Source organism: Wyeomyia smithii, chromosome 2 (genome assembly GCF_029784165.1).
Source record: "Wyeomyia smithii strain HCP4-BCI-WySm-NY-G18 chromosome 2, ASM2978416v1, whole genome shotgun sequence".
Lineage (NCBI taxonomy): Eukaryota > Metazoa > Arthropoda > Insecta > Diptera > Culicidae > Wyeomyia > Wyeomyia smithii.
In genome coordinates, this window is record NC_073695.1 from 194,620,909 (window position 1) to 194,646,948 (window position 26,040).

The following is a 26,040-nucleotide window of genomic DNA, read 5'->3' on the forward strand; positions in this document are numbered from 1 at the left end:
GATATTCTGGATAGCCTTTCGCTTTCGATGACGACGACGACGACAGCGAATCCTTTGGGTCTCGCTTCCAATTGCGTATACATATACAGCTAGGTGGCCTCACGGGAACTTTTCCTACTGCGAAGTTCAGTCCTTTTCGCTCCGTACAAGATTCAACCCGGAAGCTACAAAATGATTGTTGTGTAATTGAATCCGGCAGCTCAGGTCCGGTTTTTGATGATGTTCTGTACTGAAGTGGCAAGAAGAAATAGCACACCTGCGCAGGAACGGAAGGTGTGTCGCGAATTCTTTCGGGTTTTCTTTTCCGATTTTTCACATGCCGAAGGCACTCTTCGATATGAAACGCTTTTTCGATAACCGAACACGCCGTAATAATTCAGGACCATGGGACATGCATGAAACACATGTCGATTGAGATGAGGTGCAAAAGTTTGTTTGATGGGATCTCTTTTCGTGTTGTCCTTCCGATTTGCGTCACCGCTGTACTGATAGCAGATGAGTAGGAGTAGGGAGGTTCGCGTCAATGTGGTTTCTCGTTTAGGTGAGATGGTTATAGAGAGGATTTAGTAAATTTGAAGAAATTTAAACTAAAATTATCTAGTGATGGAGGTATTGTTTTCGTGTTCTAGTTTGCGTAGAATTTTGTACGAAAAGCTATCAAAGCTATAACTTTTCATAAAGGCGTTTTGAGAACATTTGAAATATTTCAAATTTTTAAGCTGGTACATATGAAATATTTCAGAAACAGACGGAATTCGCGCTAACTCGGCAAGCATTTTCTTAAAATTCAATGAAACTTTGCAGGTGTTAGTTCTGAGCTAAGAGTGCTTTTAGAAAGGGTAACTTCACTCCATGACGAGTTTCATCGATTGACGTCATACATTCATTTCACGATCAGAAACGAACGAGTTCGATTATGGCCAACCGCCCCTACAGTCCAGCCCAACGTGCATCGCATCCTTGGCAGCAATACCGCGAGGAAAACCGAGCAAATGTGATATATTTTCCATTCGAGTGTTTGTTAAGCTGGTAATCGCGTTTGCTATATACTTGCCAGGATAATAACCCAGCGCGGTGAAACAACGGCCAGTCACACTGCGAGCGCGGTCCGTTTGACGGAATCGTCTTCGGCCAACGCTTCGCAACTATAATCCGTAAACCTTGAAAGTTTATTCTTGGGAACAATTGTTGCTTTATTCAATACAAACAAACACACTCCCCCTGCCTCCCTTTGTACACCAACACCGGCCTGTCCATATTGTTCTTGCTTTTCCTTTTATCGAGCTTACTCGCAGTTTTTCCACCGCTCGTTATTTAAATACCGGCGACGAATACGCCTTTTGAGTACACTCCAATGCCAACCATATTGCCATGCGATTCTATCATCGACTGTTTCCGAGCAACATAGTTATAGGACTTTATGTTTATTACGGAAAACTATAGCTTCGCCGTTGATTCAGTGCAGGTACGTAAGAGAAGTGGTTCCTAGCGAAAAGCAATGCAGGATGAAAATGCGTTGGATAACCATCGACAGAACTGATGAATAGTTCGGTATAATAGGTATTCGAATTTATTTTTCTAATTATCATAATTGTCAACAAAAATAACATACAGTTCAATTAGTTCAGATTGGTTTCATATAGGTAGGTTTACCATATATGAAGCTACCAGAAGCAGAGCAGAGCGCTTCCTTGTCGTCGTTATGAACCAACTATAAAAGGGCTTCTTCAACAGTTGGAACTACAGAACGACGATAGCGTTGACCCCGTTGTTCCCTCTAGCAGGGAACATATCCAAACTCGCTTGCCGGAGACTGTAGGTGAAGGACGCTTAGCGAACCAAGAGCTTCAAAGGCTTAAATGCTCTCCGGGGAGTGCTCATGCACATGCGTCTTTTGAAATTCTCGTTCGCACTCGGTGGCACAGTGCTGCTGGGATATCGCAAAGCATCAGCTATATCTATCAGAAGATAAGTTGAAGCTATACAATGAGCGCCTAATGAAATTTGTGGGAGCTGGTGAAGCCATCATTTCGGTCACAAGTCACAAAGGGAAGTTTCAGGGAGCCCCCTTGGGGTGCAATAAAAACTTGCCAAGAATAATGAAGCAGTCTACATCAAGAGGAATAATGCACAACTTCAAGAACCTTACTTGTTGGACTTTGAAATAAGCATGACTGAATGGAGTGGTTAGAAAATAACTACGGACATGCTTTGGGATCCGGAAGTCCGGAATGGCCCTCGGCAGCTTGTAATGCGCATGTTTCCTGCAATAGTTTTAATTAAATAATCGTTAGTTCTTGTTTATTTTGATGCAATATAGAGAAAATTTAAAACCAGTTCAGCTAGGATTTGCTTTTTTTCTGAAAACGTCAACCCTGATGCGGCAACTAAATGTGACTGATGACAAGTGCTTGGCCTAGAGTAAAAAAAGGGAAACAAACCGAAGATAACTGCAAAAGGACGTGATTTGAAGTTTTATTAACGGTCCGGAAAAGATCCATTTAGAATTACCACCTAGCAAAAGAGACAAGATGGGATTCGCCTCCTGATGTGCTGTGTTGTTCCAGCTGCAGCACATATGTAATGTAGAAACAGCAGCTCCCATTCTAACTAACCGACTAGCTGTTGGCCTTTGGTTGGAATAAGCAATTCGAAACAGTAGATGAACTTTCCTGTGCATAAAAGTAATCTGTCGGATAAAAGCGAAAGCATGGTCTTACCTTCGGCTAGTGTGTGTCTATGAGGGCTTTTGCTATTAACGATCGTAGTGATGATGACAAAGCATGATGCATCAAATAAATGGAAATTTAATAAATAATGAATAGCAGTCTGTACCACTTTAGCACTGCAACATTGAATATACGGATTATTCATAACTCAACATATCTGATGAAATATATCTAAACTTTGTTTCAGCATAAGCTATAAACTATGACGATTTCAATGTGTTCATTTTTCGTGTGTCATAAAAAATAATTTGGAACGGTTCAAGCTGACTAACAACGGCTGAATCATTTGTACATACATACAACTCTATTTTGAACTATGATGTTGTTCATGGTGAGAATGACCTTCTATAATCTGTTTTTTTTTTCGTGATGGGTATTTTCGTCACTGCGACCAATTTTCTGATATTTTGTGACATATTCCCCCTTTTTAATTTTGCTAAGTCAGGATAACGTATCACTATTGGAAGTGGTCGTCACAGTCTGGCCAATAGCATTAGTCCAGTCCGGTATTATACTTCTATACTATAATCTGTTGAGGTTGCTTTCACGCTTTTTTGCAACTAATTTTACGACAGTTACTTGGTGTATGAAATCTTTCATGTAATTTCAAATCAGGAGCGGTTTGTGAGTAACTTTTGCAACTAATATCGTTGAAGACAGTGAAGCTCGGGGTTTAGTCCTACGTGCAGCGTAATTTTAATGCAACACATAAATAGTGTTACCAATCTCGCTCATGATTTGCATGCAATACAAGATATCAGTAGTGTTCTCACTTTTACTGACATCACACACTGGAATATTTTTCGTTCGAGCTGTTTTTCGTCTTTTTGTACCTTCTTCGTTGCTCAATAGACCTATTTACATACAAATCGTTGAGGAAAACATAAACAAATCATCAGTTTATTTGCAATGCTATGTTTTTAGCAACTGGACAAATATTCAGTTGAACACTTATTGAACATTCAAACTCGCTTCTGAATATTCCTTTCATCCGTGACCACAAGCTGAGAGAAGCTGCAGAACATAACCGATCAAAGTGTCTGGGGTCGAATTTTGGCCTCTGGTTATCATCCCGGTTCCAAAAATACCCGGTGGGTCGAAATATATGTTTAAAACAAGGCCCTATATTTTTCAATAGTACAACAGTTAACGTGTGCGGTCAAAAAGGGACAAATATTGCCGATTTTACATGGGTTCACACGCACTGACGAAGCTACCCATGCAGCATCAATCAAAGTAACCCATGAGTCAATAGAAAAAGTAGGAGGGTGGTATCAAAGACACGACCGCATGACGTAGGACTACGGTATTGTTCTATGTTTTTAGCTATCAGTGAATTTTTTTGTGCTGGGACCAGTGCTTTTCAAAGGATCGCAAGTTGACTGTTAAAACACGAAAGCGAACGCCTTCCGCAGTCAACTTGACTGCTCGATATAGTCAAGCGATCGGCCAGAGAGAAAACAGTCAAAGTAAAGTTGATCGTTTTTTTAGTTTCTAGGTGGCGGTCATTCGCTATGGCAGCGCTCGTTAATTACGTTCACTCTCCGATTATGTGTACAACAACAAATCGTTTACAAAGTCAGATCGGTTGTATTCGTTAGTGTCGGCTGTGCTTGAAAAGAGAGGTAGTGATTGGCTGCTCGGTATGATTTAGACAATCAATGTTATTTACCAATTTTTTAATAGTGTATCTCAAACAATAGGTTGTTTTTGTTACATAAATTTAACCGTAAAAGAATTTCTGACCGATTGATGCCAGAACCTTGATAATCCGATTATAAATGACTGAAATATAAGCGCCCAAAACCTGACCACTTATTCCTGGTTGAATTCCTAGATTTTCAAATTCAGGTACCTAACTTCCAGATAGACGTAGTCCTACGTCAAAAATTTCACAGCTCTAACAATCAGAGCATCAAGCGAAAGCCCGGTTTCGGGCGGTCGACGACCCTGAGCGTGAAAGCATGCCAACGAGAACAGTATGTAACCATTACAACTAGTAAATAAGAAAATTGAACCAAAAATAAGAGTTTGAGTATACTCCTTCCTTCAATATAAACACTTATTTTCTTTAATTAACTTGCTATCAAATTTATGACGAGAAATACCATATTGCCAGACATTGAGAAGCGGGTAAGTGCCAACTCGTCGATCTGTCTGCCTTGTTGCCCTGAGAGTAGCTAGCCGTATCAGTGATGTAATAATTATTTTTGAGAGAAACGAAGAGAAGTGTTTCAATACTTCAAAAGTGTTTTGATTTTGAGCCGTCCAATACATTGAACATTCGCTAGAGCACCAAATGCGTTATGAACAACATACATTCGAAACAGTGCAATAAATGCTCTAGAAAGACGCAATATTGATGTGGTTACGCACAGTCCAACTTTTGCGTGCATCATTCAAAAAAGTCCATTTTTTACCGCAAACGTTAGCATAATACAATTACAATTTTCCTCATTCTGTTGGAGGCTTAGCTAATTTCCAATCAAATACTGTACTGCCAGTACCCGGATAACTGTCCCATAATAAAAAACAACATGTTGAGAAAACGGCGATTTAACATTATCCGTAAATTTTCTGATTTCCAGCTATTTTATGCAATTGCTAATGACCAGAACAGTTTCATGGCACCACAAGTTTAGCATGAGCATGAGCATGATTGACCGCCCGCGGTTGCTACTCCGTTATTGCCAGATCAGCTGTAGTTACACAGAGAACCAACAGACGATGCGTGGGACTAACATGCATCCCCAATGTGTAAAAACTGATGACCCTAATCTTTATATTGGGCAATACCAGCGCCGGCCGCATCCGAATGCAGGTCAATGAAGGAGTGTGTATGAAGGAGTGTTGGAAGCCGAGAACACCTCTCCACTTCCACGAGAAATCTCACGAAAATTGGAGAAGAGGGCAAGGTTTACAGCATGGTTCGTTTTGGTAAACGGCGTGCTGAGTTCGAGTGCCGGGTTCATATAACAAATATCGCGCCTACGAGTTCGTTATATCGGCCGCGAAAGTCGTAATGCGATCCTAATTTATTCTGTTTGCTTATTTATCACCGTAAAAACAAAGCGCACGCGAGCCATATTACCAATTTAAAAAAAAAAAATCATCTTTGCGGGCATCTCCTCGTGAAGTCATTATATCACTACCGAGCGATATCATTTATTTATTTCAGTCGACTACAAAATCTTACAAAAATTCATCCGCGGAAACACACACCCGACAAATATCAAGTCGCTCTGGTCTTAACGTATTCATTCAGTTATCTGACCTAAGGTTAAATATCTGAAAAGTTACGAATGACTAAAAAAAAGTGGAGTCATTAAATAAAGAGAAACTAAATAAATAAAAAATAAATGAACGGGACAAAGTAAGCTGTTGTAATTCAAAGCCTCCAGCGAATTTTATACGATCTAACGAATTTTCCGTGCATGGTGTACCGATATGGACGCTATCAAGCTCGACGAATTCATAGTATTATCTCTTGAATACTATGCGCGCCGTGGACACGGGTAACGGGAAAAGTTCCGGAAAATCCGGAAATTTTTGCGTAGAGTAGGTGATCAGGACTCACCTCGACAAGCTATGCGATCGTATCTATAATTAATAATCTTTGATTACACCGACATATTAGAGTATTTGAGACCAGTTTAAACTGACAGTAAAAATGATGTTACATGTTTGTGATTTGTTTTATAATATATACAAATTTGTTTAAAATTTACTTTATGTGTGAGGAAACGAAGCAAAAATATTTTTTAAATCGCGAATAACACTGAACGGTAATTCTTTACAATAAACGATAAATTTGTACGCGATTATTACTTAGATAAAATGTTAGTTTTTCGGAATCGGGATATCACTACAATAGCCGCCGCGTGGATAAGGATAATAACAGCGAGGTTTAGTTTCATGGCACCACAAGTTTAACGGTGAAAACAAAAAACCATGGGCGGAATTGGTTTTACGTTAAATAACTTAAAAAAAAAACAATATGGAACAAAATATGCGGGTACATTCCAAGAGTTCTCGCATATTTTGTCCCATGACATATAAATTCAACCAGCAACCGGCATAATCACTGGTAACGTAGATTGTACTACTGAAAAGCAACATTAGTTTAGTTAATTGAATGATATACTTCTATATGCCAAAAATTATCCGATATACACTAATCTGGAGTAGAATTATATGTTCGAAGTTTGTACCACTATGCAGTGGGACTGTAATGCGGGTACTTTCAATATGGGACAAACACAACTTGGTATTTTTTCAATGTTTTTTCATACAAAAGTATCAATTTTAGATTTTTTTCGGAAAACATGATAACAACTAAGTCGATTCTCGATGATAACTCAAAGTGACAAAAAACAGTATGGGACAGTTATGCGGGTATGGGCAGTGTATGGATGAAAGAGTCCGTTGAAAACTGACTAAAGACTAAATTCTAAATAAAAACCTAAATTAATCCACCTAGTGGTCAGACCCAGCCTTTCTCATTCAAAATTTTATTTGTAAATAGATTTACATGAACGCTTTAATCCAATAAATGTATATTCACTCTTTAGGTTCTAAAATATTGATGTTGCAATCTATACATATAAAAATGCAGTTCGGTCTGTCTGTCTGTCTGATCCATATAGGCTCGAAAACAACCGAACCGATCGACGTCAAAATTTGTATGTAGGGGTTTTTGGTGCCGATAAAGGTTCCTTTGATAGTTTGAGACCCCTCCCTCTTCTGGAAGAGAGGTGTCCCATACAAATGAAACATAAATTTCTGCACAACTCGAGAACAAACCAAGCAAATTAAACCGAATTTGGCATGTGGATGTTTTAAGAGGTAACAAATATTTCCATAATAGTTGAAAACCCCTCTCTTTTCTGGAAAGGAGGGGATCCATACAAATGAAACACAAATTTCTGCACATCTCGAGAACTAATCAACTAAATGGAACCAAATTTGGCAGGTAAATGTTTTAAGTGGTAAAAAAATATGTTCATAATGTTTTGACACCCCTCCTTTTTTGGGAGGGAGGGATGCCATACAAATTAAACACAAATTTCTGCACATCTCGAGAACTAACTGAGTAAAGGGAACCAAATTTAGCATGCGAATGTTGTTTGAGGTAACAAATATGCCCATATTGGTTCGACACCCCTCTCTTTTCTGGAAAGGAGGGGTTCCATACAAATGAAACACAAATTTCTGCACATCTCGAGAGCTAACCAACTAAATGGAACCAAATGTGGCAGCCAAAAATGGCCGATTTCCACCCAATATAACAATATCCGGATCTAGAATAATACACAGGAGCTAAAATAGACAACAGATACCATTTTGAATTCTAAGATGGCGACTTCTGTTATTGGGTGTTATTCGATCATTTTCGGCTGTTTCCCAGGAACATGTGCTTCCAAAAGAGGGAGGGACGTCGAACCATTATGGAAATATTTGTTACCTCTAAAAACATTCAAGCAGAATGACGCTCAGAGGCCAGAAATTTTCTTATATACCATTTCGAAATCCAAGATGGCGACTTCTGGTTTGTGAAAAACAGCCTAAAATAACCAAATACCATCCAATAATGATGGAACCAGAATGATGTGATGAGCTAACAATTGACCTCAGGCACCATTTGAATGGCTTAAGAATAACTTCTATGGCCATTTTGAATGGCTTAATGGCAACTTCTAGGAAACAGCCGAAAATGACCGAATAATACTCAATATGGATATTTCCGTAATCGAGATGATGCATAGAAACCAAACATTGACCCCAAAATAACTAAATACCTCCCAATATGGGTATTTCCGGTGTCAGATTGATGCCAGAAAATCTGATGAAAATGACCGATTACCACCCAATATGAATATATTCAGAATTAAGGTGATGTACAGAAGCCAAAAGTCGAGGATGTTGTTATTTTGATTAAACCAATCATTTCAAACAATTTGTTATTTGACTTTGATCATATCCTATGGCCGATTCGTCGTGCATTTGCAGACTTTGAACACATCGCAAGGAATCAATTATTTTGGAACGTTCAAATAGTACGATACCACATTTCAATTATGTTGAGGCCAAATATATCGATCAAATCGGTTGTGTAGTTTCTGAGATAATGAAGTTTCGTGATTTTCACATTTCGGTACATTACAGACGAAATTATAGTTCGATCACAGTAAAATTCAATAGGGTGTTATGAGGTAGCTAGACCCCTCATTTGACACTAATTTAGTGAAAATCGATTCAGCCACCTCTGAGAAAAGTGAGAGAGTTTAAGTAGTCAAGTAAATATTTTACATTTCATAGCTGGATTTCACATTTTCAAATATAGCAGGCAAAGTAATAGTCCGATTGCAAAAAAAATCAATAGGGTCTTATGAGGCAACTAGACCTTCCATTTGACACTGATTTTATGAAAATCGGTCCAGCCATCTCTGAGAAACATGAGTGAGATTAAACAGTCTCCAGAACACGTTTCTTTTCATAGCTCTTGAACCACATGTTCAATCTTCATAAGATTAGAAAGTTAAGGGTTTTTGAGGTAGCTCGTTCATTTAAAACCAATTTTATTCAAATCGGTTGTGTGGTTTCTGAGATAATGATGTTTCATGATTTTTACATTTTGATACAGAACCTCTAAACTAAAAATCCGATTACAATGAAATTTGATAGGGTCTTATGGGACAGCAAGACCTTTCATTTGCAATTAATTTGATGGAAATCGGTTCAGCCATCTCTGAGAAAAGTGAGTGAGAATAAAAATCTGCACATACACGCACACACACACACACACACACACACACACACACACAAACATACACACACACACATACAGAAAATGCTCAGCTCGTCGAGCTGAGTCGAGTGATATATGCCATTCGGCCCTTTGGAGCACTTTTATACTTTCGGTTTTGCAAGTGATTGCTATACCTTTCTAGAAGAAAAACAAAAACGAATATCAGTTCTAGCATGCGATCTATACAATTTGATTGTACGAGGACACAGGTACATATTTCGCTTTAGCTGTATAATTACGAGCCCAATACTACGAAGATGCGCGTCAAATCTTGTGTAGATGTATGTGTGGAAAATTCTGAATATTACACGTCACATAAAATATTTTCTCATTTAAATTCCAGTTGCTTCAGACGTAAACCTCGATTCTTTTTAAAAATAAGGTGCAATACCATTCAAAATTACTCTCCCAGCTGGTCTCGAGGTACGATGCTGGCCTAACAAGCCAGTCGTCGTAGGTTCGAGTCTCGGCTCGGGATGGACTGTTAGTGTCAGTAGGATCGTAGCGCTAGCCCCGCAATTGTCCTGTACACTGGTTGGCTGCGAAGTCTGTGTATAATAAAAAAAAAACAGAAGGTCGAGTTCCAAATCGGAATGTAGCACCAAGGCTTTGCTTTTTTTACCATTCAAATTCCAGTTGCTTCTGACGTAAACCACGAATTTATTTGAAAATAATGTGCAATATCATTTAAATTTGAGTGAAATATTATGGAATTTTCGATCATAAACGGTGAAGGCAATTCGAGCAGCAATCGAGAGAAAGTTATGCGTCGAAATACAGTCATTGTGGTTTTAATTATACAATAGTTCGCATAATCAAATTGCAATTAACTGTATTTGGACGGATAACTTTCTCTCGATTGCTGCTTGAATTGCCTTCACCGTTTATGATCGAAAACGGATATATAAAAATATTTTGCAACTTCGGATAACCGTTGTTCGAAGTTGCAAAATATTTATATTTTTCATTTGGAGGAATCGGAGAAATGTATAATTACCAAGGAAATTATGTACAATTTGCGGTCTTTCATTTTACTAGTTTCATTTATTTTTTGTTTTAATATAGGGTAGGGAACATATTCTAAGCAGCTTTAGGAACCGCCTGTGTATTCAGACGAAATACTCGAAATGTGTTGGGTGAAATTCAAACAGTAGTATATCAATCTGTTCTTTATTGTTTTCTCTGTCAGAAATCGTTTTCAGATTGTAAAACTAAGTTAGCCAACTTTAAAAATAATCAATTAAAGTTACCAATCGAGGAACACTGTTCCAATCACCTCGAACCTATTTTGAGCAGTTTTCATCTGTTTTGCAGTCGTTTTTTTTGCAGCACCCGAAATGGCTTCTGAATGGCTGCAATATAGGTCGATTTGTTTCAATTGGTGATTGTTCACAGATTTATTTTTGATTGACGGTATTACTTATATTCGCAAGACAGCTAGACAATCAATTTCTCTCGATTGCTGCTCGATTGTACTATTGAAAACGGTCGAGTCTTGTTAAAACTCAGATTTCAACCAATCACAGCTGAGCAGCTTTCCCTAGCACGGGCGATATAATATTATACCTAATTAACCGGGAAAGCACTCTTTGGGTATTTACTAGTTTACTTTCGGCCCAAACAATTATCATGTCATATATCAATATGTAACACGCAACAGCGTTGCGAGGATGAGAGTGCGGCACCTCCTGCTATCTACTTCCAACTGACATGAAAAGAAGGAATCCTGTAACGAGTTCTTGCTGTTCACCTCAGGTGACATCGCACTGTTTCAATTTGTTTAGTAGCTCTACGTCAATCTTGCGATCGTGGCTTTGAACACCATCCTTCTGTTATTTAATTAAAAACCAAAATGACTACGGTAGAAGCTTGTGAGTAAAACCTCTTGCGTTGGTAATAATGTATTCTTTAGTAACAATCAATGTTACATTTGTGGAGCCCTGCTAAAATATATGAACTCATCAAAACCTGCTCAAAACGTACCCAGCATGGAACCCCATACACAGGCTTTTCATAACAGACACACACATAGAATGTTCGATAAACATGATATTAACCATTCATTTCAGCAGATTGCAAACCTAACTTGGCAAGTGAAAGCTGCTGAACATAAAAAAGCTCTATCTGAATCTCTCCGAAAGGTATTACATATGTGCCTGTTACTGTCCATAAATTATTGGTACACAGTTTTGGTATCATAGAAGTATTTGATCTTTGTATTGGTCAACTTTCTGAAGAAGCTTAGGTTAGGGTAGGTCTCACATCCTATCAGGAAGTAAAGACATAAACATAAAAGAAAAGCAGCAGGATTTTATATCAATAAAAAATTGATGGCTTATTCATTGCTTTTTTTTTGACTTTTCCTATTGCGACTCCCCAGTTGGCACATTTCACCTAGTTTTGGCTTCAGCAGCGCCTTGCTCTCATTCGTTTGTTATCTTTCGTTTTCGTAATGTCAAGCTGATTAGAAGATTCTGAAATATTGCCTTGGCCAAGAATACGACCTCATTCCCGCAAAAAGGGAAGGATCCTGTTGATGTAGGGTAGAGCGGGGCTAGTTGGTACGGGGTAAGTTGGTCAATGAGAATATCTCCGAATTCACGGATCAAAAAAATCGGGTTATATGGGTGATACGTAGTAGATAACCAGAGAAACTGAATGACAAAATGAAGTACAGTTTTAATTAGGACGTATAATAAATACAGGTTGGTGCCAAATTGGCCTTTAATTCTACTCGGTTTTCAAGTTGAAACTTTTTGTCTAAACAAAGCTAGCCAAATGGAAATGAACATGGCTCAACATATTATGAAAGTCATTTTCGTTAGTTTTAAGTTGTGTAAAGCAAACTTTCGCCAAAATTTTATTTTCATATATTTCAAGTAATTTTCATATTTAATACATGAGGGGCTAGTTGGTCAGATACTAGCGGGGCTGGTTGGTCATATGGACATCATAAATGAATTCAAGTAACCAAGTAAATGCAATTTCAAGAACAGTGCTTTCGTGATGCAAACTTAATCCAAGCGAAAACAGCATTTTTATTGTTTAGCAAAACCATTTATTTAAAACGATTAAACTATTTAGTAAAAGTTATCTCCTTTGCATGTCATTTTGATGAATATTTTATTGCACACTAAAATTTGCTGAGTCATTGATTTGAAAAAACTATAACGTACACTAGTGCATCGACAAATGCCTTCTACCTGATGAAAGTTTCGGCGAAAGCAAGCTTTCAACAAAAAAAAAAAAAAAAAAAAAACTAATGTAGCTATAGTTTTGTGCTTGTGATTGCAGATGCGAATCTAGAATTTGGCTCCGGTTCTCAATTTAATCCGTATTGTCTTTGATTTGTCTTTGATTTAGTTCGCAACCAAACTATTAGAGAGATTTAAACATATACTTCTCGTCAGGTATGAAAGAGTAATACGATTTTTTCATGCAAATATGAGTTACTTTTTTCATTGTTTGGGATTTCGGAAAGCAAATGTATAAACAAAAAATCACAAGAAGGTTGTATGCAAAGCCACGACCGCAAGGTTGAAGTAGACTACTTTTACAAGAAAGATAACCCGGCTGCTTGCGTGTCAGTTGGCAGTATTGTAATTTCTTCTTGTCTGATATTTTGAATGACGTTCATTGAATATTCTTAAATTTTGTGCAAATGAGACGTTGAAGTGCTGCCGAATTGTAATATGCACATTTAATACGACATCATTAAACGGGAACGGAACAAAGGCTACGGTTATGCAGAACGCGAATGCCGGCGCGATGCGATTCGCCTTACCGTGGTGAAATGTACAGCTCTTTTTAAGGCGAATGAGAGCTATACATTTCAACAGATTTCGTCTTGCCGAATCGCATCGCGCCATTATTTGCGTTCTGCATGACCGTAGCCAAACACTAAGCGACGCAAACACGTAATAATAATCATAGTATGCTTGTGGATGAAGATAATTAACTTTGGATTATAGCGCAAAACGAGAAAATATTGACTCTTCAAATAATCATTTGTGTTCTTCAAATTTCAGTTGTTCAATTTAATATACGATGAAATGTTTGTTTTTTATCTGATGAAGCTCTTATATAGGCCAAATGATGCATTCCCAATTTACTAGGTCCATAACTCTGCCGACCGTGCTTGGGAAAGCGCGGTATAACGACCAATCAGAGGTCAAATTTTGTGTTTTGGCATGGCTTAAGAGTTTTCAATAGTACAATAGTTCGAATGATAAAATTGCAATTTCATGCATTTGGTAGGAATCTTAGAAGATTTTCTAATCGATTGCTGCAAAAACGAAGGAAATCCATCGAAAACTAACTGATTTATTAGCATTTGAAATTTTTCTCACTTTTTTCAGTTTTAGATTTTCATTTCACATCCCTATGTAGCCGAACTTCCTGAGAGAAGTATTCTACTTCAAAACCGGATGCGGTATGACCTCCGCTGAGACGTCACAGGCTGCCGCAAATGCAGCGAGGATGGAAAACAGAATTGTCCTTCCGAAACATAAATTGCCAATTTACCCCACCCCCTAACCAACTTACCCCAGCTTAGGGGCTAGTTGGTCAACTTGACATCCTCTCAAAAAACATAGAATATCCGCAAAATCATAAACTGTTCTGTGCAGGTTAATTTTTTTTCATAGATGCTATAGACTTAACACAACGTTTCCATGGAATGAGTTTTTGCCATAATATTTTCCACAAAAAGTTACAGAACATTTTGACCAGGAATGACCAACTAGCCCCGCTCTACCCTACTGTTATTGTATCTTTGAGTATCGCTTACACTGTTGATATTACATCAAACAAATTTCAAATAAGTTAATCCTACGTCAAGAATGACCTATTTTAGTATTGTAGGAAAACTGGGGCAGAATTTACATGTTGCTGACATTTTACGTGGATCAGATACCTACCAATCAATTTCTGAGACTGTTTTTCTCAACATAAGACATAATATGACTACCACATTTAGACATTAGCGGATACAATAATGCTCTACATACTAGATATTATTTTTCTCTGTGAAATACATTAGGACCATGCCAAAACTGTTTTCGTAGAATCACCGTTTTGAAGTCAGGTTTTGTCTGATTAAAGATCTGTTTTATTTGAAAAAGGGTAAGAAAATGCTGTTATGTGGACAAACTCTTAGAGTTTTGATGTCTGGTTTTAAAAAATTGGCGTCTAAAAAACATAAAAAATGTTCGACTTCTCGAAAATTCATAAGTGGCGCCATTATTGCCCCTGATGGTGAAATAGGTCCAAACCCGGAAACTTTTATTTTGCAACAAAATACGTCAAAAAATCATAAAATCAGCAATATCGTACGTACCCTGTATGATTCATGATTCATCTTGCAAGAGACTTTAATGAGTAACGAATAATAATTATATTATACCTATTATGAGTAGAACTCGTTGTCGTTGATGATAAATGTAAATTGAAATTGGGTAATGCAAAATTTCATATCGCATATAACAAACGTCATGATTAAGCATGATATTTTACCATCACCGATAAACTCTTTTGCGTCCAGCTGTTTTAAAGTTCATTATGTATTCACTAGTTAAATTTTTCGACTGTTGATTCAAACGCAATGAATGATAATAGCGAACCAAGTTTACCAAATTAGTGGGAGACCGTAGGAGCCAAAATTTATTTTTGCTATACCGTATTATTACATCACATGCAGAAGAGAGGGACTTACCTAGCAAAAGAGTGTCAAATATGTAAAAATTAAAAATCATTTTCTATCCTACATTTTAATGCAATTCCAAAACAACCTTACCGAACAGAAATGTTTTCTCAGTACTAAGACCCTAAATAAACCTCATGTAAATACGAATGGTATGACTGATGTCTGAATTACAGCGTCTTGGGCAAAATAATTTTGTTATCTGCGTTTCTTATTCTTACCACAATAGTCAGGTGAGTTGTACTAAAATGGTCTGCTTATTTTTATTGTTGTGTATTGAAGTTTTTTTCACCAACCTGAAATGAGATGAAATCAACGTAATTTATTAAAACTTTGTTACTAGTTATACGACATCAGTAAACAAGACATTTGTTCAGAAAATTTTAATTTAAATTGTTTGTGTTTACATTTAACATTAAAATAAGCAGAATTTAAAAATTTCATAACTATATAATATATAGAAAAACACTAATCAAACAACGTTTTGGTAATAGATATGAACTAAGTCCCTTGTGAATTTATAAAATCAACGCACGCTAAAGAAGAAAAGACATTATAAAACAGTGTATAGAACCAAAACTGAACCATGTTCTTAGCCATGTTGAGAATTTCTTGCAGCTCACAGCTGCTGCCGCCGCCCCGTCACTCAGACCAGACCGAGTCAGAGTTCAATCGCCTTTTGACCGAGCAAACTGATTTTATACCGGGAACGAAACTTTTGGGTGAAAAATTTACACTAGCAGTTTCGTGCCAAGGTAACATTTTTCTCCAGGTTTTCAGCGCTTTACATTGCTACAGTCGAATCGGTGGCGCGGTCGCGTGGTCGCAACTCGCGACATGGAATTTTATGACTAATTAAAGTTTAAAGCAACTTTTTTTGCACTGCTGTTCTCGGCAATCGTGTTGCGGGTATGAACAGAAGAAGCGCCAGCCACTTCCGTGTGGCTAAGTATAGATCCGGGCTACCAGACGGTTCCTCGTACATCCGTGCATAACATATTGTGCAGCTATTTTCCCCACTTCCCGATTGTGAGGTATTTCCACGTGGCTTTTTTGCCTGGCAGAAACCATGTAGGGTACAAGTTTCAACACAACTAAAATAGCACTGGGTAATGGCGAATTCATGCTTATAATTAGTTGGATACACAATTATGGAACCTCAAAATACTGAATGCCGGCTGGAACTTTGTGCTGGGTAACATTTTTTTGCCAATTGTTGTGCCTAGAGACGCCTTTTGCACAGAAATATTCGTGCAACATTTTGATTCAGATTTCCAGGTACGTTAGGGCTTTGTTAACATTTTGAACAGACTTTCATAAATTCAACAAGAATACCATTTGCTTACTATATTCACCCTAATGCGTGGAGTTCAGCACAGCGCACGTGGAACCCATTTGTTCTGGGTTATCAATTTGCTACGGCACCACTGAAACTTGGTTAAATTTATAATTTCCGCTGGAACACGTTCCAGGTCTCGCGCAATCGCTACCGAAGCTTGTCAAAAGGAAGTGTGAAAGCAAACAATTTCTGCCACGACAATGGTTTTTGTGGGAAATCTATTAGGATGTAGATTACAGCTGATACTTTTTACGAGCATAAAAAAATGTAGGCTTGTAGAATTTCGCTGATCTTGGTTGATTGATTAAATAAAAAAAAATCCATTAGAAAAAAAAATTCTTTTTACCAGTATTTCGTTGATTTTATTTTGTTTCTCAAAAAACAGTCAAACCATACCAAAGACTGACGTGAAACGGTGAATCTGCCCATTCAACTAGTATGCAGTAAGCACACACTTCGTTATGCGGACAAGTGATATTTCCTTTTTCGCCGCTAAAACTACTCAAGTACTATGCAGAAGGAAAATGCAAATACTACCAATGGCCCCCTAGCATCAAAGGTATACATCCACACAATATAAGGCGCATGTGCTGGAAAGCTCCGAGCGGTGTCCTGGAAAGGTAGCTGACAAACATCTCCGCAAGGTGGCCGCTCACAGTTGGAGCTTTCAGCCGTTTAGTAATATTCCTTATACTGTGAAAGTTTCACATTTGAAAAACAAATTGAAATACTAGCTGAAAATTTAATTTTGTTTTAAATTTTTTGAAATTTTGAATGATTTTTTGAATGTGGATGAAATTGAACGGTCATGAAGACCGACGAAAAATATGAATTTCGACAAAAAAACTTCATATTTTCACTGAAAATAATTAAAGTATTTCAAATTGAGGGTCACAATTGTTCAGAATTTCCTCGCTAAGCATACATTTTCTCGGCACCGCCAAAAGTTTATTGAAAATTGCTTTGCAACTTGTAACAACTGGGTTGTAACAGAAGCGTAAAGATACACTATTTGCACACTTTCCTGAAACTGAAGGTTTCATCAGCACATAGCAGGGGGGGGGGTCATCCACATTCCACGTGGGCAGCTTGGGGGGGGGGGGGGGTGAGCTGGGCATTTGAAGTGTTTGCACTCCATATGATTTTTTTCAGAATTTCTTTGGGTGGTTGTCCGCGGAGGGGGAGGTGGGGGGGGTCAACATCATCTGTGCGCGTGAAATGTGGATGGTCCCTGATGAAATATACAGGATGTTAAATTCTTTGTTAAGAATGTTACTGTACAGGAAGTGATAGAGAGCCTTTTTTCAATTCTGAAAAACGGCTTTAAAAATCTTCCAGTTGACGATATGCCTCATCTCTGCCAGCATGCTTGGTATTCTCCTCAATATGTGAGAAGAGCAGAGTGAATATTCATCGTTTACCTACTTCTTGTTCAAGATTAGAGCTGCGTGTGGCAATTTTTTACACTACACCTTTCTTTCAGTTTTGTGCTGGGTCTCTGTTGCTCGCAGGAAACTAACACACTTACTGCTTACACCAAAACTGAGCGGAAGAAGAATGGTGAATCACTCTAGAGAAAATACCGTAAACTGGGGTGACTTTGAACACCGGGGTGACTTTGATCACTGTACCTCTTGTTTGGAAATGTGGTAAAAAAGCGCTCGTAGTGCTTGGGATTTGTCGTAATCTTCACTGATTGTGTGGAAATATGTCTGCATTGCTACTATTCATGCATTTCCTGCTATTTAAAGAGTGTTTTTCATGCTAAAATATTAATTGAAAATGAAGTGTATTTTGACGATTTTTGTTGCATACAAACAATCGGTTCAAGCAAATTCAAAACAACAAGTTTCAATATCTAAAGTTTTTTTTATTTTGTTCTCGGATTAGTTCTTAAGATGAACGAATATTATAACAATACATTTTATTGTTATTTTTGCAAGTTTTTCCTCGAAGGCAATGTTGAGTCAATTCGTATTACATATTTCTTCTTAACAAAAACCGAAGCCGTGAAGTAACATGAAAATTTAGACAACGTCATAAGTCATATTACTCGTGGACTAGTTTCTTATGATTTAAGACCACCTTCCCTCTCAGTGGATAATCATTCATATATATTCTAAAAATTTTGTAAGAATCATGGACATTTGCCAACATAAACTGTTCACGTAGAATGTGAATGGCCCCCAAATTGCTTTCCATATTTATAAACTCGTTTAAGTCGTTTTAGGCTGTTCAATTTAGTGAAAGTATCAAAGTGTTACTCCAAATTCAACAAAACAATGAAGTGATCGAAGTCACCCCGGAATGATGATTGGTATAAAATTTTTAGATCATATCTAAAAACAGCAAAATTGTTGCTAAACTTTTGAAGTAGTGACTGAATCTTTCTCAATGCATGGCAGTACTTATTTTAAAAATATCAAAGAATATTGTTTTCAGTATATTCTGAAAATATTTGGGATACAATCAAAAAAGTGAGCAAAGTCACCCGAGTTTACGGTACACAAAAGAACGTCGCGCTCACTGCTGAGATCGATTCGATAGAATTCGAAGAGCAAACATGCGTGACGGACGACTGGGTCATTTTTTTCCAGTTTCGTAATGCATACCCAAGCAGCACACGTTGTTACATAGCAGGCAACGTTACGCTTAATGCAACTTGCGTTAATGGTGCAAAATTACATCCACTACTTCAATTCAACTGTAATGTAACTGAAAAAGCGCAAGAGGTGGAGCCGATATGTAACCAAAAGTCACAACGATGCTTCAGCGTACATCAGTATAACACAGTTTTATAGTGTCATTCATGTTAATAATTAGTTAACCATAACATCATGTTGCTTAACTACAACCACAATCAAGTATCTTTTATTGCTTCATATCCATCAATGAAACAAACCAACACAAAGCATCAATAACCTGTTGAATCATATAGTACGTGGATTTAAGAAAAGAAGAATCAAATTTCTCTTTTTTTTGTGTTCCCTTTTTTGCGGTGCATCATGCAAAGTAGGATAGACATATTTACGTTGTTGAAAGTCTTAGGTATGGAAGTGAAATCCAACTTTAGTAAATCTCGTTCTGTGAGAAGATAATCGTTATGCGATTCAAAATTTATCGTGAAATTGAAGCTTTTAGTGCGCATATCTCCAAGCGCCTCTTTTAAATGGTAATCTGAAAGGTCTCGAGGATTTTAATATTATTTTGCAAGTTTGAAAATACTTTTTTGTTGAAAATATGCAACCGAAAACAAATGTTCATCAAATACTAGCATTGGAAAAAAACAGTCATTGAGGATTATTTGGAAAATATTCGTGTATTATACATTTGAGTTGAAAATGGCTTTCTAAAAAGGTTTTACTTTTTAGAAAAAAAATATGGCTAAACACAATGTTGCTTTAGTTATATTTTCTTGTTGCATTTATCAAGAAAATATATCCGTGGAATAACAAGGTGCAACATAATGTAGCTATATTGTTTACTAACCGCATTATAAAAACATGAAGTTTCAATTAAGTTTGAGAACACTACCTTACAATACTGCAATACTGCAGTGCTATAAGTAATAATGATTTATTGGAAACTGCACAATTCCATAACGAACCTTTTATGATCTGATTGAAATCTCGTTAATCTTCTCAAAAATTAAAAAAAAAAAACGAATACGAACTGCATGCGAACAAACGCGTGTTACTTACAAATATACCTGTCAAATGCCAGAATGTTGTGAACCCCTTGGCGCTTTAATTTATGTCAGCACAGAAACCGGGACAAGAACAATTTTTTGTGAAACACACAAAGTTAAATGCTCACGCGCAATGAAAACATCTGGTTACACTGGCGTATTGTCTGGAAAAACATTCTGATGTACGAATCAGATACAGTACAAAATGGCGTTTTCAGTAGTACAAACGAGAAAAACTTTGTTGTCGAAACCTGCTTTAACTATTGTTCCCTCGCTTTGGGTGTCGGAAGATACCGTGAAATGGCCACCGAACAACCTTATTACTCTATCCAGGAATGAGCAGGCTTATCCCGGTAAGGAATGGAAAACACAAAAATGCAAAATTTTGGGACATCGCTCTTCGTATAAACAAGCCGAGCAACTAATTGAGTATTTGGAAGAGATAACGGATTCCGACGACGCCGCACAACAGAGCCGAGGAACGCGATGCCGACCGCCGACAAAGCTGGAAAAAATACGAATGAATTTGTACAGCTTGAAGCCAAAAAACAAGGTATTTTCATTTGATTTATTTTTCTACGTTTCACATTCTGATCAGACTCTGTTTAACAGGCAGCGAATAATTTGTGCATCACTGATGTACAGCTCGAATTAAATGAAATAAATCCAACACCAAATATTGTTATACCAGAAGGTGCAATGGGTAAAGCGGATAGGAATTTTCATACATCAAACGATCAGGCGGACTTGATTGCAGTATGTTTTGGAAGTTTTTTTTTGTTTTTTTTTGTCTACAGTTAAATTATTTTTTCAGATAGAAAATTCCAGTCAAGCAGAATTTTATGTGCAGGATGAAACAGAATTTATTTGTATCAATGAACCGCCTTACCTGACGGAATTAGTATCACGCAAAACTTTTCCTTATTACCTTAGAAGCAATAGCGCAAAATTGCCTTTAAGGCAACAAACCTATTACTAAAAAGGCAATAAAATTCTTCCCCAGTCAAGTAACAACACATACTGTCATATATTTAGCACGTGTTACGGAAGTACGACTATCTAATAATGGTCGTTTCAACCACATGCAACCACATGCAAAAACTGCTCCCTTTTCATCTTAAGTAAAAAAAAAAATCACACACCGTCGCATATGTTGCACATGTTACAAGTTTCTTCAATCTCCAATTCATCCGGTGAGCGTGTATTAGTTCGCTCGTTGTATGCATACGGAGTAGAGGAAGAATATGACAAGAGCTGCCAAGCAGCATTTTCCCCGTCATAGAGTATGCAAACGTTGATGATTTCAAAGACTTGAAATGCGTCTTTAAATGACATCACGATCTGTAAACTGCGTTAGAGAAAAACAAAAACATTCGCTTTCTTGCAAGCTATCCAAAACACATACTCATTGGTTTATGGAAACTCATTTGCACCTGTTTGAAAATACAAAACTCGTGCCCATCCAGAACAATATTCGCAACTTCGGCAACTCTGTTCAGACAGTATAACATATTTTCATTTCATGTAAACACTGGGGGACGAAACGAAAGTGTTTCTAATTAGACATTTGAGGTTGACGGGTGAGATTCTCATTATGTGTTGATGAAGATAGCAAAAATGAATCTGATCGTTGCATCGATACAAATGCAGCGAGTGAAGTCTTGCTAACACATGCACTGCGGTGCTTGGCTGTATGTTCTCCGGCAGAAACACATACAAGCGTGTGCCCGTTATAATTTTTGTTACTTTTCGGTTATTACTATTTGTGTATAATGCGCAGTCATAAGACACAATAAGTAATAAAAAATTGCCCTAAAGTAATAAAATGTTCCCCGTTTGCGTAGGGTGTACAAACAGATCAATCAAACGGTATCGATGAGGAAAACGATCAGCAATATTATCAAATTCATGAGTCGGATAGGTTGACTCAAATTGAGGCTAAAATCGATACACAGCAAGCAGTTTTGGAGAAAATACTTTGCTTATGGCAAATATAAACAAATTTTTGGAGTATCAGCAGCCTGCACGGGAAAAAGAACATGTAGCCAGAGCTGAAATTTTTTCTGAATTCGGAAGCATGAAAAAAACTGAAACTGATGAAGAGCTACACGCGCTAGAAGAGTGTCTAAAAAATACAGATTTCGAAGGCAAATATTTCAGGTATTTCCATACAGTCTATAACCTCACAGGAAAAAAAGAAGGAGCTCCCTTTTTTCGAACTGTTATAAGAAAATTAATTAATCCTACGGTTTTATTGGATTAATCATGGAAAGGAAACAGTCGTGCTAAACAAAATACGATTGAAGCAACGAAGAATAAAAGTTTCAGGAACAGTTTTCCCCACATAGTTGAATTTTTGAACCGTGTAGTTAAAGCTGCAGATTTCGAATACACCAAGGAACAAAACGAGGAGGTTTTCAGTGATTTTTTGAGACAAAAACTAACAGAGGTGAAACGATATGGCTCCGGTCAATCAGTGAAACGGGTTGCGTGTAAGCGCAAAAGAAAGATCAACGATTTATTACATACCGCAAGCACAGAAGAAGTGGTACACTCGAACGACCAGGATTTGGAAGATGTGTCAACAGACTATTGTTCGCTAATGCAATAAAATTGTTACTCAATCAATTTTGTTAAAATTTAGTGTCATTAGACACCTTGCGTTAGGGTAAACTTATCGCTGATGATTTGACGAATAAGTTTGGAAATGTAGAGAAAAGCCTGCGTGTGCAATTTTTAGTTGGAGTTTGATTGATTTATTTTATTTTAACAAAGAAATATTCAATAAAAACGATACATAGTCTTTTTCAGGCGAGTTGCTTCTAGAGTTTACAATTCGAATTAATTAAAACGAGTGCTCTTGGATTGTATGAATAAGTGGTACAAATACGGCTTTGGGCATGTTGTTGTCTTGGGTACATACCATTACCATTTTGCAATACAAATCTTTTAAATCAAACAATGCAGGTTCATTTAATGTTAAGTTAGAACAATAAATCTGTGAAGAAGATGATCGAACGGGCTTAAAAAAATAATCATATATATTTGATAAAGAAGCTCCATATAGTTTAATGGAGTTATCGGTAGACATTTTAATAATATACTTTACAGAGACTAATTTAAAGTCTTTCGTACAAATCCAACTATCTGAAGACGATTCAGTATTAATACAAAAATCTTAAAAATGAACAAAGAGATAGACTGACGCAAAAGAAAAATCTAAAAGTGTTTGAATTTTTGGATCAACATAACATAAGTATGAGCAGCGGTGTTTCAAAGTTGGGTTTAGCCTGTTTCGTCGAGAATGCATCGTTTTAGTTTTAAGTCTGATTGATTGTTCTTCAGTTATTCTTCGCGAAATTTGCGACAAAGGTAAATTGCCACTTCGTAACATGCTTTTCAAATTATACAGTTTAGACTCAAAAGGATAAGCGTCGAATGATTCAAGTGGGCCATATCTCTCAACATCGTCAATAAGATGTACCAGATTGTGCATATTACTGCAAAACATTTGAGTCCCGTATAGTATTTTGACCCCTTTTAAAAAATCAAATATAATATTTCGTGCAATACAGTAGTTATCCCTGCTTTGATCGTATCTAGAACAAATATGAATTGCGCAGTACAAATTAAGGAAATTGTGAAATATATCTTTTTCAACAAAAAACCTGTTAATCACAACAACACTCGTAAACATGAAAAATGACCTTAATTCTGTTCCCTTCCAACGCGATAAATGCTCTAAGCCTCGACCTTGACGTCTAATTTCTCTGGGTAACTTGGTAATTTTAAGAAAGTTTGAAACCTGCTCAATTTCTTTTGTTGACCATTTAGCCTTATAATTGTTCATTGTTCCTGTTTTCCAGCCACTTAAAAACCGTTTCGTAATACCTAAATCAATCAGGTGTAAAGCATCACCGATTGGAAAATCTTTAATCATATCTAAATCGTTGATTTTTTCCAAAACGCTATCAAATTTATGATGACCTTCATACTTCCTGGCACGAAAGCTTTCATCATTGCGAAGTTGTGCATTTAACTCCGGGAAAATCATCGTGTTAGCAGTAAATGAAATGAAGGCGAGTACTTCAGTAACACACTTCAAGCAAGAGCTATATCCGTTATGACCAATCACACCTGTACGAAGACAAAGTAAATGCAAATTATTCATGAAATTGAATTTTTATATATTTACCTCTAAGCATTGATCGGGCTGGAGTATCACATATGAAGCACCTCAGTTTAAATGATATATTTACACCATTAGCTACTATACCGTTTGCTAGAACATCATTAATTTCCTGAACAAAAGGTTCAAGAAAAGCATTGATATCTTTAGGTTTACCTTAAATTGTATAAAACTAGGTAACTACTTTGAAAAAGTATACATTTACAAGTGAGAATTACTTATTCCAGCAAAAACTCCAATAATAAAAGGCGGAATATCTCGTCTCATTTCATGAATATTTACTAATATAGGCCACAAAGAGATCGAGGAACTTTTAAAGGCCGGTAATCCATCTATGTTAATATTGAGTGAATTTGTTGAGTTAAATTTACCAACACCTGTCAAAATTTTCTGTTAAAAATTTTTTCAACCCATAATGCCAGTATTTTCCATCCTGATTATCAATTGATTGTACAATAGTTCTTCTTGGAGTTTTCACAAGTGCGCTGGAATCCGTAGGAAGAACGTTATCCGGTATATGGTGTCGTAAAATAGAAAGTAGTGGATTCAAAGCGGAGTGCTTGATTTGATATGATACAGCCCAATCTCGTAATTCTTCGCGGAAATCATACATATTTTGCTTTAGCCCGTATACATTGACTTTACTAATACAATCTTCTTCGCTACTACTCCCATTGTCTAGAGCGTCAGTTACATTTTCTTTGTGATGTTCTGGTCTGTCGACGATAATCGGGACCCTTGGATATTCTTGTACTTTTGATGGGTTTTCCTGAGACGAGAATTCTGGAGACTGACACAGTTCGATTCGATCAACAGATCCACTACAAACCAGTGACGATGGTGAATGTTTTTTACTATCTTGCACTATTTCCAACTTTTTTCTCCTGAAACTTCCATTCCGTTTTATTCTTTTCCATAAATTTTTATTATTTCTAACTGAAAAACCACTGCTGGCCATTTGCTTCATCGTTAACTTCTTATGTGAATTTGATTGTTGATTGCTCTTGCTGTTGTTAACTACGCGTCTTTTAAATGTTATCTAAACCATATTGTTATTTATTAGTTAAAATAAAGTTTCAAAAAGAATAAGCGCAGCATATTTGTGAAAAATGTGTTTCTCGTCACTAAATATATACTTATACGTAGCGAATATCTGAAAAATGTGTTGAAAAATCTTAAAACTACCTAAAATCAACATCGAGTTGAGCATTAGTTCAGGATTTCAATATAGCAACCAGCAAAATTTCATGCAACTACAATACAACATGATTATAACAAATGTTGAACATTATCATTTAAAAAGATGTTACAAGTGCTGCTTGGGTAGCAAACCCCGTTATCTACTTTCCTACCTAGATTTTTCTCTTATTTGATATTTACCTAGGAAAGTAAAAAAAAACACACAGTAAAAGGAAGTACTGCAGTGATCTCTGTTGTGTTTGAGCGTATTGTCCTGTCGTGCCAAAAGAATCACACCAGTTTATTATCCCTCCGGAGAAATATTTCAGATTCCACAGCGGTGTTTTTGAGAGCTCCTTAGATACACACGATTGGTTGCTCTTTTCTGAGAGTAGTTGTTTGCGCAG

At 37.0% G+C, this 26,040-nt stretch overlaps 1 protein-coding gene across 1 annotated transcript; it reads left to right on the plus strand.

Moving 5' to 3' along the window:
- Window positions 1-20,453: 20,453 nt before the first annotated feature.
- Window positions 20,454-21,843, plus strand: LOC129724785 (uncharacterized). Its single transcript, XM_055679947.1, has 3 exons — window positions 20,454-20,818; window positions 20,878-21,021; window positions 21,080-21,843. The coding sequence occupies exons 1-3, from the start codon at window positions 20,471-20,473 to the stop codon at window positions 21,242-21,244; spliced, it is 657 nt and encodes a 218-aa protein (XP_055535922.1). The 5' UTR covers window positions 20,454-20,470; the 3' UTR covers window positions 21,245-21,843.
- Window positions 21,844-26,040: the final 4,197 nt, after the last annotated feature.

What these genes read in the sequence shown, in the direction of transcription:
- LOC129724785 (XM_055679947.1), top strand. Translation starts at nt 20,471, where the DNA reads ATGGCGTTTTCAGTAGTACAAACGAGAAAAACTTTGTTGTCGAAACCT. An exon ending in GCTTGAAGCCAAAAAACAAG is followed by an intron (nt 20,819 to 20,877) that starts GTATTTTCATTT and finishes TCTGTTTAACAG; the next exon opens with GCAGCGAATAATTTGTGCAT. An exon ending in ATCAGGCGGACTTGATTGCA is followed by an intron (nt 21,022 to 21,079) that starts GTATGTTTTGGA and finishes TTATTTTTTCAG; the next exon opens with ATAGAAAATTCCAGTCAAGC.